The following is a 13004-nucleotide window of genomic DNA, read 5'->3' on the forward strand; positions in this document are numbered from 1 at the left end:
CCCAGCATGTCAAGAGCACTGCCGTGAATGTTCGGCTCTTTGCGGACAGCGAGTACGGTCCGGCACGTCGGATTAAAGTTGCCGCAGTTCAGTTCCAGATTCAGCAACTATGTTTTCTTGCCAATTCCTCACCCTCGAGCCCGAACCAGGAGTAGAGGTTCGCCAATTGCATGGACTGGTCACGTATGGTTCTGTTCGAGTTCGAACCAGTTCCAGACCCAATGCCCATTGGCTTGGTAGCATTAATGAACTTGCGCAACTTCCCCAATGCCCTACTCACGTGTACGGAACATGCTGAATCCATGCGTCTTCGTCAATTTTCATGGAGTCTGACTGCACATACAGACACCTGTTCTAACGATTTTGGGGATAGCTGAAGGAGAGCTGACGGCTGACGCCACTCAAAAACATTGAACATTTAAGTCAAGACGTACCTTTCGCTTTCCTGTCTCGAGTTCAGTCATTATTGCACATCAGTGAACCGATGAACAAAGTAGAAGGTCATATATCACTATATATAGTACACAATCGCAAACATCAGCATAATTCTGCCATCGAGGATCATATTGTTATCTTTGGCCTTATCGAGGAAAGTAAATTGTCTGATTTTCTTACAAAAGTGTATGATCGAGAAAGGGTGGTAACATCACTCTAACTTAAACTTGAAGGGAGGGTGCAGCAAAAGCTGACGGTTGACCTAGACGAATCAAAATTGTGATAGCCGGAAGTAAGGTTCGTGACTTCGAAGGTAAGACTGAAGGTGCGTATATTGCAGATAATAAGGATGTGTTCATCCGAGCAAACGAACGTAAGTTTATGTCCTGTTTCAACTGTTCAAGCCATTTCCTTGAGATGTTAAACGATTGTCCACGATATACAAATTGGGAATGTGTGTGAATATGCTTTACCATTGCGCAATGCGTGTGAACAAGGTATAGATTGTGCACAGCCCAGGATATGTTCACCAAGCAAACGACAATCAATTTATACCGTGGTTTGAGTATCCAGGCGATCTTCTTTGAGTGAATCATGATTGACAGTGGTATCTACCTGTGACGGCGTCCCAAGCACTCATAACTGTTCACGGACACTGCGTACTTATGATATAGTACCTAATCTCAGAACTCCACAGTGAAAGGTCATGCCTGACATCGTCACCCTGCTTACCATTTGACAACCCTACTTATAGCTGTTCACGGACACTGCGTAGTTATAAAATAGTACCTAAAGTCAGAACTCCACAGTTGAAGGTCATGCCTGACATCTTCACCCCGTTTACCATTTGACAAGCCTACTCATAGCTGTTCACGGACACTGCGTAGTTATAATATAGTACCTAAACTCAGAACTCCACATTGGAAGGTCATGCCTGACATCTTCACCCTGCTTACCATTTGACAACCCTTTTGTATGTTGTGCCATGAATCAATGTAATCGCGTGCCTTTGCACCCTGTGGCATGTCTCATTCTGTCACCGTTCTGTTGCCCGCGGATATGCGTTGCACTTTGTTCGATTTGTTGGAAATTATGACCCACAGTTAGCAACACTGTCTGTTTTCGCACCCTCTGTATACTATTCACTTTATTGTTTTCTTATGGCGCGAGTGCAAATACAATATAGATCTTCACGTCAAAGAATTATGAGCAAAACATGACATTGCAAGGGTAGGCTACTATTGCGATCTATTGATAGTGGCTGGCACAAGGCGTAAACTACTCTGAATCAAACTCCATATCATCCATTCGCGCCCTCTGCTCTGCGAGAGCATTCACTGACATCTTGGCCTTTGCTGCATCACTCAGTTCCGCACGATGACTCGTTCCGAAGACTTTTCTAATGAATGGAGATCAGTTGACGGTTGTTAAATTGCGATCAATCTACCTTGTCCACCATGCCAGGAGCCGGTCAGTGTTGCGCCGCGCTACTCGACCGGGAGGGCATTCAAAAAAGTCCACGATGTTGGACCAGAACTGTGCGTAATCAAAGTCGCCGTCCACTGACCGCCATGAGGTCACGGATGAAAGCGCGAATCGCAACTGTACATGTTATACATTTTAGTGATCGGTAAGGACAAAATAGGCCGCTTACTTGACACGATACATACGCAATCGAGCGGGGTGAGACTTTGTGCATGTTGATGATTTGGGCTACGTGCATTTTGACTCTCTTGCCAGAAGAATCCTTCTTCGCGCGTCTGTTATTTTCGATGACGTTGGCACCGTCGCCATCGCAGACAACTTCCTTTGCTGAGGAGGGGGATGTGAAAATAGCCTTGAATGCCTGCCAGGAATGAGATACTCGTAGAGCTGTATATTTATGACAAACCTGAATTAAAAGCTTGCTTTTGAACAGACCTTCCTCGAGATTATTTTCATCGGCAGTATATCCTGCATAAAGGAACGCTGGCCAGGACATTTCCGTCACAACATGTCCATCCGTGCGATCCCTAATTCCTGCTCTGACACTGGTGGACAGTTAGTCTCGAGAAATCATAGTAAGGGCAATAGTTACGTCGGGTTGTTCCAGTCTAGCTCTGTTGGGCAGAGTAGTCTACCACACGCGTCGTTGGTGAATCCGCGGTGGTGTTTATCTTCGGAGTCGACGGGGGGATCGGGCTTCAAGTCACGGTTGACCCAATCAGAAACGAGACTCTTGAGTTTTGAGGTATCATCTCCTCGAGCACTGTCGGCCCCCTGCCTAAGCTGAATAGCAATTGAATAAGGCCAATCGTTGATACTGGAAAAGCGCACCTTTTTTAACATCTGCCTGTAATCATGGTGCTCCATGTCAGAAGCCTTTTGGTGAAACCACGGGAGGACATTGTTAAGGATTATATAACCGCGTTGTAAACGATTCTGACTGGTAACAAACCGGTGAGTAGCTTTCAGGAGGAGATGGTGAAATACCAACTCGGGAGTCACATCGTCGTCCTGGCCCCCAGTGTCACATCTCCTATCATTTTCGCATATCAATTGCTCGATGCTATTGAACAGTGTAACGATCCGTTTGAAAGCTCGTCCTTGTGACATGTAGTAGTTTATTTCTCTGACAATGGTGAGCGTACTGAACTACATGTTACTAATGATGGCATTCATACCTGCGTTTCACCGCATGTCCCGACTCAAGCGCTTGTAGCTTATCCTCTAAGTCAGCTATTTTCCACCTCTGTCGAGCATCATCGTGTGTCGGCACTGCAATGGACGATGCCGCAGCAGGCCGGGATGATGCTCCAGGCTGCAGGTTACTAACCTCCGCCTGGGACATGACTTCAAAAGCGACGAGGGGGGAAAAGAGATTGAGGAAAAGGTAGGACATTTCCGCCTGTTTTAAAGGCCATCCAGTATCAGTATCGCCGTCAATTGCAGCTGCCCAGAACATGATCACACGCCTATAATGGAAAGTTTCACACAAGAAACGGCTAATCATAATGTCAGTACTCACCGTTTTGAGCGACATCCAAAAAAAACACCCATGCCATTTCTAAACATGCTTCCAACTCAGCCGTCAACATAAAACTCAATTTACCATGACACACAGTACTACCGTGGGTCGGTATCGATATGGGGCCACATGTCCAGAGGCAGTTTATCATCCAGCGATCCTGTTCATTTTAGTATGACATGCTAACAAATGCGAGAATTGAAGCTTGTGTACAATGCGAAGGGCAAGCTTGACATTCAAGGTGTAGAGTGCCACCACTACTGCGCAGACTCGGAAAAATCGGACTCAGACTCGGAGTGCTGGATAGCCTGAGAATCCTTGGTCCTGCCAGTGAGTGACGTCTAGTAAGGAATCAGTTGAAGTGCAGATCCGAGGTTGATCAGAAGATTGGGTCTGCTTTGACTTGAAGGAAATAAATCAGCTGCCGCGGCAATATGATTGAAGGATTAATGGACTAACTGTAAAGGTAGTAAATACTGTGAAGAGCTCGCACTGAGGTACTAGTAGCACACTGGCCACAGAGCCAGATGGATCGAAGATTGCAAGTTGATGGTGGCTTTGATGCTTTGGAAGCTGTGACTGAGTGCCATGGTGGCGCATGTAGTAGCCGCAGGTCATTTGACAGCCTGAGTCGGACTCAGAGGTCTTCGAAGACGGTCTTTGGTAAGATCCACAACCCAGGAGTAGTGTTAGGAATGTGTTATGATTTTGCATCATGGGACACATACCGAGGCAAGCAACAATCTATTAGTATTGATAATGGTGATGGTGCTACGGGAAATGCGTATACACATATTAACAGCGACAAACAACGCGTGGACGACAAGGCCTTGTGTCGGTTCATTTCTAAACGACCATACCATTCCTACAGACAATTTTTTTTGGCCTAGGAGACAGCGGCTCATTAAGTTATACGTCCAGATGATACCCAGTCAAAAGATCGTATTTCGTACTGTTTGCCAAAACTAATAATAGAAGACTGGAATCATAGTGATTTGTTTAAAAAGAAAGACGGCTGTCAAACATGTCCTCATCCTCATCTCTGAGCCCATCTCCATCTCCATTATCTTCATTCTCCAGCTCCTCGTCACTAAGCTCCTCGTCACTAAACTCCTCATCTCCCTCTACCTGTTCATCATCACATTCTTTGTGGCCTTCACCATCGTTAAGTTCTTCATGGTCTGCATCAACAATATCCATAGCGTCGGCCGGTGTCAGTGAGCCAAAACAGTCTCTAGTTATCTTCCGTAGCGATACTGGATGTCCGATGCCAAAGTGAGTGTAGCGCAAGAACATATCTCGATCAGCGAATCTGATCCAAAGCTCTGTCAATGTGCTATAGGAGGTAATGTTCACACTCACATGCCAATATAATATGCCTCCCAATCATCTAGTTCCCCACCAGGACGCCCCAATGATTTCCCAGGCGGGAGGGAGCTTATACCTCGTCCCACGGCAAAAGCAGGAATAAGGTGAACTCCACGAATCACTTGGCCTGGATCGAGAAACCCAAATGAGTCAGGGTCTGATTCCTCAACAAACGCGACCTTCGGAAGACGAGCATGTTTCATGCCGCATTTATGGTTCTGCAATGGCGCTAGCCATCTGACCCAGAGAACTTCAAGGTGGTGCTTCACGGGTTGATCTCCGATGTGAAGCCATGCTTCCATATGGTAGATACCTAATACGCGAGCATACCAGTATGGGTGCTTAGGTATTGTCTCTCCCGAAAGCACCATGATATCGGCATGTGTCCTAGGGTTGATTGTATCGTACTCGCGCCGGAGGTCGTATGTGGTGTAATGTACTTGCATGGTCTGGACTGAATAAATGATGTTATTAGGAATTATTACCGAGTTGTGTTCTTCGGCCGTGAAGGTGTGATCGCAATAGCTAATATCTAGCTTGCGCAATCTGTAAAGGATGTGGTCCTTCAATCTCGGTAAAAAGTTCTGATGGCTATTGTGAGAGAAACGTTCCTGCTACAATATCACACCTACCTTAATTGCCGGATCACCGTCGTGTTCTCGAAGGAATGAGAATAGATTGATTGGATTGCCCTGATTAGTCGCGATATGGTGATGCTTTTGAGAGGGCGCTGAAGGGGGGGCACCGGCGGGTAATTGACTATTAGAGCCTCCAGATTCTGCCACGCGTCGAAGTACACGGCGCCTCCGCTCGTGCTTAGCTAATTGCGCTGGGGTGTCTAATTTACTGGTCAGCGGATAAAATGCCTTTAAAGCTCTGTGTGCAAGCTCTCCCTGGCGAAATGTACGGTCAGGTGGATAATGGAAATAAAAAAAGGCGTATACCATTTGAGTGGTGTAAGAATCCGTTGTTCCGAAGAGCTTGATGGTCGTCGCATAATCCCCCATCGAATGAAACTTGTAGGTGTTGAGATTGAACTTCTTGACCCTCGGTCCACTTGATTCGGGAGAGGTGGTATTAGGTGCTGAGCGCTGAGCGAGCCTCCGTTGGCGAGCGGCTTGCTCTTTCGGTAATTCAATAGTGTCGAGGGCAGAGGTGTCACGTTGAAACTTCCGCAACATCCGAGAGAGCTTCTTGAACGTGTCTTCAAGAAATGCAACCGTAGACTCTGAGTGTATCCTGAGCTTGGTGAGCGCATGCCACTGTGCAAATCGATACAGCAGAGATTGCATGGTTGCATCATAGTCTGTTGGGAACAGCTCTTCGAAAACCGGAATAGAACACTACCGATGGGGAGAAAATGTCAGCGAGCGTACGAAAAAATGAACAACAGAATAAACCTGTAAGATATCTTCGAAGTCGCGCGCTGCTAATCTTTTCATCTCAGAGGTGTTGTCCGAAAACTTTCGAATCACGCCGTTACCAAATGTTGGGATCTGGCGAAATCTATGGTAAGATTAAGAGTCAACAACTCATTAGTAGATCGCAGCACTCTATATGAACTTCACATACCTTTCATCAAGAGTAGCAACGAGCTGGCTACCCCCAGGGAAAGCATAAAGAAGTCTGATGAGGTGCGTGAACAGCACCTTCCAAGTACCCAATTCGCACTCATGCATCAAGTCAACAACAAGCATGCGGAACGGGTCGAGGCCGAGCGGTCCAAGCTTCTTGACAAATTGATTCTAGGAGTATCCTATCTCAGCTGATCACAATTTGCGAGGAAAATTTGCGCTTACAATAGTGGGCACCCAAGACCCCTCTCCAAGAGCAGTTTGGACCTTTGAACCGTCTACAGTGTTTCCCCACTTGTAGATAAACTCGCGTGCCTTGTCAACCTTCGTCATAGCGTACACTCGGAGTGTAGTTATACGACTTCTCATGTCCTTGAGTAGACCAAGGAAACCAAACAAACTTTTTGGCGTGAGGCAGCGAGGACATGCACATGAGCCCATATCCTTGATGGCCGCAATTAAAACCCTGTAAAATCATGAACAATTCAGCAGTTTCAAACAAGGCAAAGGATGATGGTACTTCTCTGGATAATTGGCAGAGTATGTAAAAATTCTCGGAAATACCCTCCGCAGCACTCCATCCGGACATTGCAGAATAATACCGTGGCGATACGCTCGAAGAAATTCTTCGTCAAGTAAGATTTCCCAGCACGCATGGAACAACTCCCTACGGCAGTGCGTATGAAGCGAGGCCATGCCCGTCTTTGATATACCATGCAGGCTGCTCAGCACATCTTTGACACTGTCAGGAAGCTGACAAGGGCGGTTCGTGTCAATAGTAGTAGACGAGCATCCAATCAAGAGGACTTACTGAAGGTAGAAATCCCACTAGGTGGCATGCTCCCGATTGAGGCAATGAGCGTGCATACTTCGTCAGATTTCCAAAATAAAGGTAAAGTGGCCATGCCTTCGCAGTTCCGAAGTTTGCTAGGTGAGTGGCATCAGAAAAGAACATTAGACCTGCTATTACGCGTTCTAATGAACAACCAGGCTCCTTCGGCAGCTTCTGGAGATCGTCTTGAGCGTCCAGCCACGCATCAGAAGCATAGAGCTCATCGAAAACTCGCTCCTGATGGCCATCCAATGGATCCTTCCACAGTCGTTTGAAAGGCAACAGGTGGAATGCGCCTGCTTGGATGTCTGCAAATGCCGCGCGGATCACTTCAACAAGAGGGCGATAATGAAATCCGGAAATACTATACGCCTTTGGCCCCTCTTCCCTCGATCTCGTGGGGATGTCAATGGTAATGTCGGTCTCGATCCAGTCATCTGGGAAAGCGATTTTCTCCTCGCCCTCATCCCTATCCAACTCTTGCAAGCTCTTCTTCACCGAGAATCCCTCAAGATGCTTGATGTCGAACCCGTCTGCCTGTAGAACATCTCCGACGAGTCGCTGGACCTCAGTTTCCGATTTTCGGTGACTACCTGAATTCATCCAGGTCATGAGGCGATAAACGGTCATGTTCGGGAAGGGGTAAGGTGGCGGAAAGATTTTGGCTGGGGAGTCAGTTCCTTGAACGGCTATTGGACATGATTTTGCAAGCAATGTAGACGGGATGAATCTATCAGGCTCAAAAGAAGGACGGCGAGGGTATAGGCGACAGATTCCAACCGAGTTGAAGGCGGTCTGAAGAGTATCTCTTAGTGTTAGAAGGACACATCGAATTCTGGATGGGGCCGGGAGCGAGGGGGCATGAACATTATCGCAATCATTGAGATCCTCAGCCAAATGCTCGATATCATTGAAAGACCTTGGAACATGTCTCCTAGGAAGCGCAGGATCCTCTGAAACAGTAGAATGATCAGCAGATGTCAGATGCAGCTGCTACAAATATACGGACGTAAGATTTCATCACACTCATTTCCAAAATTAAGGCCGCCATCCATTGCAACACCAACATCAATTTGTCCCTTGTCCAAGTCTGAGTTGCTGAAGGGGTGCTGCAGCTCGGAGGCCGCTGTGAGACTGGGGACATCGAATGACATATGAGCTGTGCTAGACCTAGGTCTCGCTATGGGTTTACAAGCGGCAATTGGTTTCAGATGGACTCTGACATGCCCACTAGGCGCTAGTGGTAGGATCCTCTGTTGACAAGTTTACTAAGTCCAACTCTGACCTGAGTCGGAAGCCGACCGACTCACCTGCAATGTGTTTGTTGACGTGTTTGCAACAATGTTTGTTAAAGCTGCATCCCTCGCTCGCTCTAGTCTTTTCTGCGATGCAAGAAAGCTAGACCTCTTGAAAAAACTGCAAGTTGCTTGGTGTCTATTAAGTCCTCGATTGTCTGTTGCCCTCTCCCATAAGCAACCTCGAGCTCCGCAAGATACCATTGAAAAAAGAAGCAGGATCCAGAGAGCTTCTAGTAAAAGCCGCATGGGTTACACTGGCTATGTTACCAAGTATTGGCTTCAACTCAGGAAGTGCCCATCTGCCAGTGAGAGTTCAAGCTTATCATAGACTTGTTGCATGTCATTTCACATATCCATTTGTAGTCACTTATCTTTTTTTGCCTTATATGATGTTGCTTCAAAATGGAATCACATTATTAATAGATACATACACGTATTCATAAGAAAAAGAACCATATTGTTCAGCCACCGAAACCCAGTTGTCCTCCCTCTGAGCATGCCCTTTCAGTGTTCTACAACCTCTATCACAGGCGCTAGCCATCAATGTGGGGACAGGGATGAGCCTAGTCGATGTACGACTGGCCCTGCTTTGGAAGAACTCGAGTCTGCTCCAGTTCTTGACAATGATAGGATGACTGGCAGGACTCGCAGTCGTCAGGTCCCACAGAACAAACGTGCAAGGTCACCGTCATCTGACGATGATATAAATGGACCTGTAACCCCCCCCCCCCCCAATAATCCATCATCTTTCTCGTTTTGTGAAACGCGCTAAAGAAAACCCTAAGCCTTACAAGAGGGACGGTTTCAGCACACCAGAGCGCCGTTATTTCAACAATTCATTACGCCTCAATGACTCAACGACTCGGAGTCTAACAGATGCTCAGAGGGTACGTCAGGTGATATCTGAATATCCACAAATTGCTTATTGCGAAAAACATACCAGAGCAAAGATATACTCGAGCGTCGCATCAAACACTTGTCTGCTGAGGCCGCAGCTCAAGCTGTCGCTACGATGCATGCTGACGTTGAACGGAGGCGTGTGTGTGCTCTGGCAACGGCCTGGGAAATCTACGCGACTGAAGAGCACCTAAAGTTCCTTCATATGGTTCTCGAGGACGAAGGTGAAACATATGCCAATGCTGCTAGGGAGCCTTTGAAAACGTCGGTTGGAGAGCTCGTTAGATGTAGTGAGGACGAGCTCAAAGATCAGATTGACTCCTGTGTCACCGCATATAGCCATGATGTAATATCATTTGCTGTTGGAGACACGCAACTGGATTACCTCGAGAATACTCGTATGTGTGTCTACCCGCGAGTGATGTCGCTGCTGACGATCACCTAAAAGTCACAGACTCAGAAGACTCAGACGACTCGGGCATTGGTCTCACAAATTCGGACGGTGACCATTTCTGTGGTGAGGCATAATTATTATTGCTTCCGCCTGATTTTGTACTGATCTTTTCAGTAGTATCAGATACATTACAACCTGTGCAGTAGGAAAGCGGTATTAGCATCATGGTTTTATATATGATGGGACAAAGTTTCTCATGTAGTTTCGCCGATTTCGATCTGGGGCACTAGGTCCCCACTGTTCTCTGTCTCTCCTTTCCCTTTGCCGCACAGTACAGTATTGTACAGCATTGTGTCAGTATCCAGTCTCGGTTATCCACAGCTGCTAATGCACTTCATTCATCAACAAACCGAACCGTGATGTCCTCGCTATTGTCTGTCTCAAATCCGTTGAACTGTGCGTCCAGTCGTTCGCCAGACGCGGCCATGATGAGATGTTGCAATAGCCTGATGAGAAAATTATGTACGAGTCAGAATAGAACACTAATTGCATTAGGAAGGCACTTCAATGACTCCTATAAACCTTAATCTGAAGGGGCCCCCCCTCCCCACCCACACGCTCCAAACACAGGTTATCCTATTCTTGCATTATTTTGCGTCATCCACTACCACTAACCTAATTGCTCAAGCTCTCAGATCCAAAGCAAGACTCAGTTAGTCACTCGGTTATCAAGGTTTAGATGGTGAAGGTGAGCATAAATGGAGACCTCTTCCAGTAAGGTAGTGTGTATATATATAGCCGCATCTGATAGAAGTTCGGATATCAGCGTACACGTATCTACAACTATCTACAACCGGCGGCAAACGATTCCAGCTGGCCCTTCTGAATTTCCGCGAGGCTGTGTGTACGGCTAGGTACAATTCAATTGAACCCCATATGGCGACAACACAAGCTGCACCTTGTTGCACCCTAAACCCTAGGTCACCTAATGATAGCGGGAATTAAGGTAGGATGCCTTTCTGAACCAGACTTGTCGGAATTTGACCGTGTCCCAAACTAGTAGACATGAGCGCTTGAACTTTTTTACCTCCAATCAGAGGTGGCGACCGTGTATAGGGGCCAGGAAGAAGTCAAGATCTTGAAGCAGATCAATAGAGTAAGATGCTCCCCAATAACTAATAACGCTGTCCAATAGATTCAAGTTTGTTATCGCAGCTAGCATGGTAAGCCTGAAAATGATGACCAGCGGGACCTTCTCGTGTCTGCCCCGCAGCATTTTACTCTACCCACCCACCAACTTCAAGTTGAACCGCCTGCAACTTGAAGAGTCGTCAAGATGGATTCCAACCGGCCACAGTATCATCCGCCGAGTGTCGGGCACGGTAAGTTGTTCAATCTTTCTATATACCATATTCACATTTTTTTTAACTCACGTAGGGCACGGGCACGACGAATATCACGTCGATGACGGCAACAACCACTCCCTGCGATTCCCGCCGTCCACGCACGGGCAGGCAGGGTATGGAAACTACCAAAGCGACTCCTACGCGTCCGTGGGTACTAGTAGCAGCCATCAGGGTTTGCAATCGGGGCAGCTGCTGCCAGCACCTTCATTCCCAGATGGGCATGATACGGTCGGCCACTACGGTCACGCCTTCCACAACTCTACAGTATCGCACACCATGAACGACCCTTACCTCCCCTCTGACACCTACAACTCTGGCCCGGGGGTATCGCACGCTATGAACGACCCTTACCTCCCCTCTGACACCTACAACTCTGGCCCGGGGGTATCGCACGCTATGAACGACCCTTACCTCCCCTCTGACACCTACAACTCTGGAGCACCATACGCTATGAACAACCCTTACCCCCATTCTGACACTTACAACTCCACGATATCGCACACCGTGAATGACCTTCACCCTCCCTCTGACACCTACGGTTCCATGGTACCCCACAACTCAAACAATCTTCACGCTCCCCCGTCCGATATGTACTACTTCATGGGATCCTCTGGCTCGAACGACCTTCAACCCCCCCACTCTGACCCCATTCCTGACGTTACGACAAAGTTGGTCGTAGGCACTAGACCTAAAACCAATAAAACCAAGCGTCCCTCTAACCGGACGAAGTTTCTTGGTTCCAAGTACGTTTCCCAGGCACCACCTCTCTCCATGGAACAGGTGTCGTCCTCACCGCTAATAATTGTCACACCGGAGATCCTTCGGATTCTGAAGCAGGATGCTCGGATAGCCATGTTCAAGCTCTTGTTCGAGGAAAATCTCTTTCCGTCCGTGGAAGAAATGACTGTCATAGCCACGACTGCACTGGACAAAACGGTCGCTCAGCACTCTAAGGATTCTAACGCAGCCGAACTCGTCCATTGGAAATCAGGGTCAGACGGAAAAAACTTTCTCTCAAGGCTGAAAGGGGCCTCGAAGGAGATACACGGTGATTTTGAACAGGTGGCTGAGATCTCTTGGGTGTCAGCTTACGGGTTGGGCCACAATTTATCGAATACCAAGGCAGGCATGCAAACGTCACGAGTCGCAAGTCTGACAGCCCTGCTGTTGGACTTTCGATATGCGGATGGAATCTTCGAAGTATGTCATATATTCAAACCTTCTTTCCGTGATGTTTGATATTGATGTTTCATTTTAGATTACCTTGGACGACGGACAAGTTGTATCGTGTCGAATCCCGTTTGCCCACGCGGCCATATTAGACCTCCTCGAACATATATTATGCAACAAGCAATACTACCGTTATATCTTCCTCGATGGAGAATGCTGGATACCCCGCCTTACCAACGCCATCGCCCTTGCATCAACCTCGCGCTGTTGGTCGTTGGAGAAAGCCTTAGCTGGCCCGTGGTCAGTTGTGAAGTTTGGGGACGAGACGAATAGGGCTCGTTACAAACTCACGAGGTCTCGTATCGCTACGCTGCCTGAGGAAGAACGCGTGAAATTTGACACTTTGTTAGTTGACATGCGTCGTGCGTTAGAGTAATTTCGGGGCTCGGTAGTATATCCAGACTGCTAGTACTGCCTCGGCTTGTATATCTACCAGTGATTGATCCGAGTCTTGCTGCCAATGTCATTCATTTACCTCACTTCCTCCAGGACTGCTGCTAACTCGATATACTGTCCTCCCCATCTCCACGCAGCGTTAGACTTCCAGTCTGGAACGCCCTGAA

General features: G+C 47.5%; 3 protein-coding genes across 3 annotated transcripts; 2 read left to right on the forward strand and 1 right to left on the reverse strand.

Annotated features, from left to right (window-relative positions):
- Positions 1–1713: 1713 nt before the first annotated feature.
- DEU56DRAFT_761490 (uncharacterized protein) lies at positions 1714–3265 on the reverse strand (the record flags this gene model as incomplete). The annotated part of the gene is made up of 7 exons (XM_041350542.1): positions 1714–1834; positions 1883–2037; positions 2090–2281; positions 2327–2465; positions 2513–2703; positions 2752–3046; positions 3099–3265. 7 exons carry the CDS (start codon positions 3263–3265, stop codon positions 1714–1716), a joined length of 1260 nt encoding a protein of 419 aa, XP_041201859.1.
- Positions 3266–8557: 5292 nt separating this feature from the next.
- Positions 8558–9939, forward strand: DEU56DRAFT_761491 (uncharacterized protein; the record flags this gene model as incomplete). The annotated part of the gene is made up of 5 exons (XM_041350543.1): positions 8558–8819; positions 9045–9188; positions 9289–9401; positions 9458–9809; positions 9866–9939. 5 exons carry the CDS (start codon positions 8558–8560, stop codon positions 9937–9939), a joined length of 945 nt encoding a protein of 314 aa, XP_041201860.1.
- Positions 9940–11141: 1202 nt separating this feature from the next.
- Positions 11142–12817, forward strand: DEU56DRAFT_919181 (uncharacterized protein; the record flags this gene model as incomplete). The annotated part of the gene is made up of 3 exons (XM_041358238.1): positions 11142–11187; positions 11243–12411; positions 12470–12817. 3 exons carry the CDS (start codon positions 11142–11144, stop codon positions 12815–12817), a joined length of 1563 nt encoding a protein of 520 aa, XP_041201861.1.
- Positions 12818–13004: the final 187 nt, after the last annotated feature.

The sequence above is a fragment of the Suillus clintonianus genome (genome assembly GCF_016758775.1).
Source record: "Suillus clintonianus strain FC179 chromosome Unknown DEU56scaffold_157, whole genome shotgun sequence".
In the NCBI taxonomy this organism is placed as follows: Eukaryota; Fungi; Basidiomycota; class Agaricomycetes; order Boletales; family Suillaceae; genus Suillus; species Suillus clintonianus.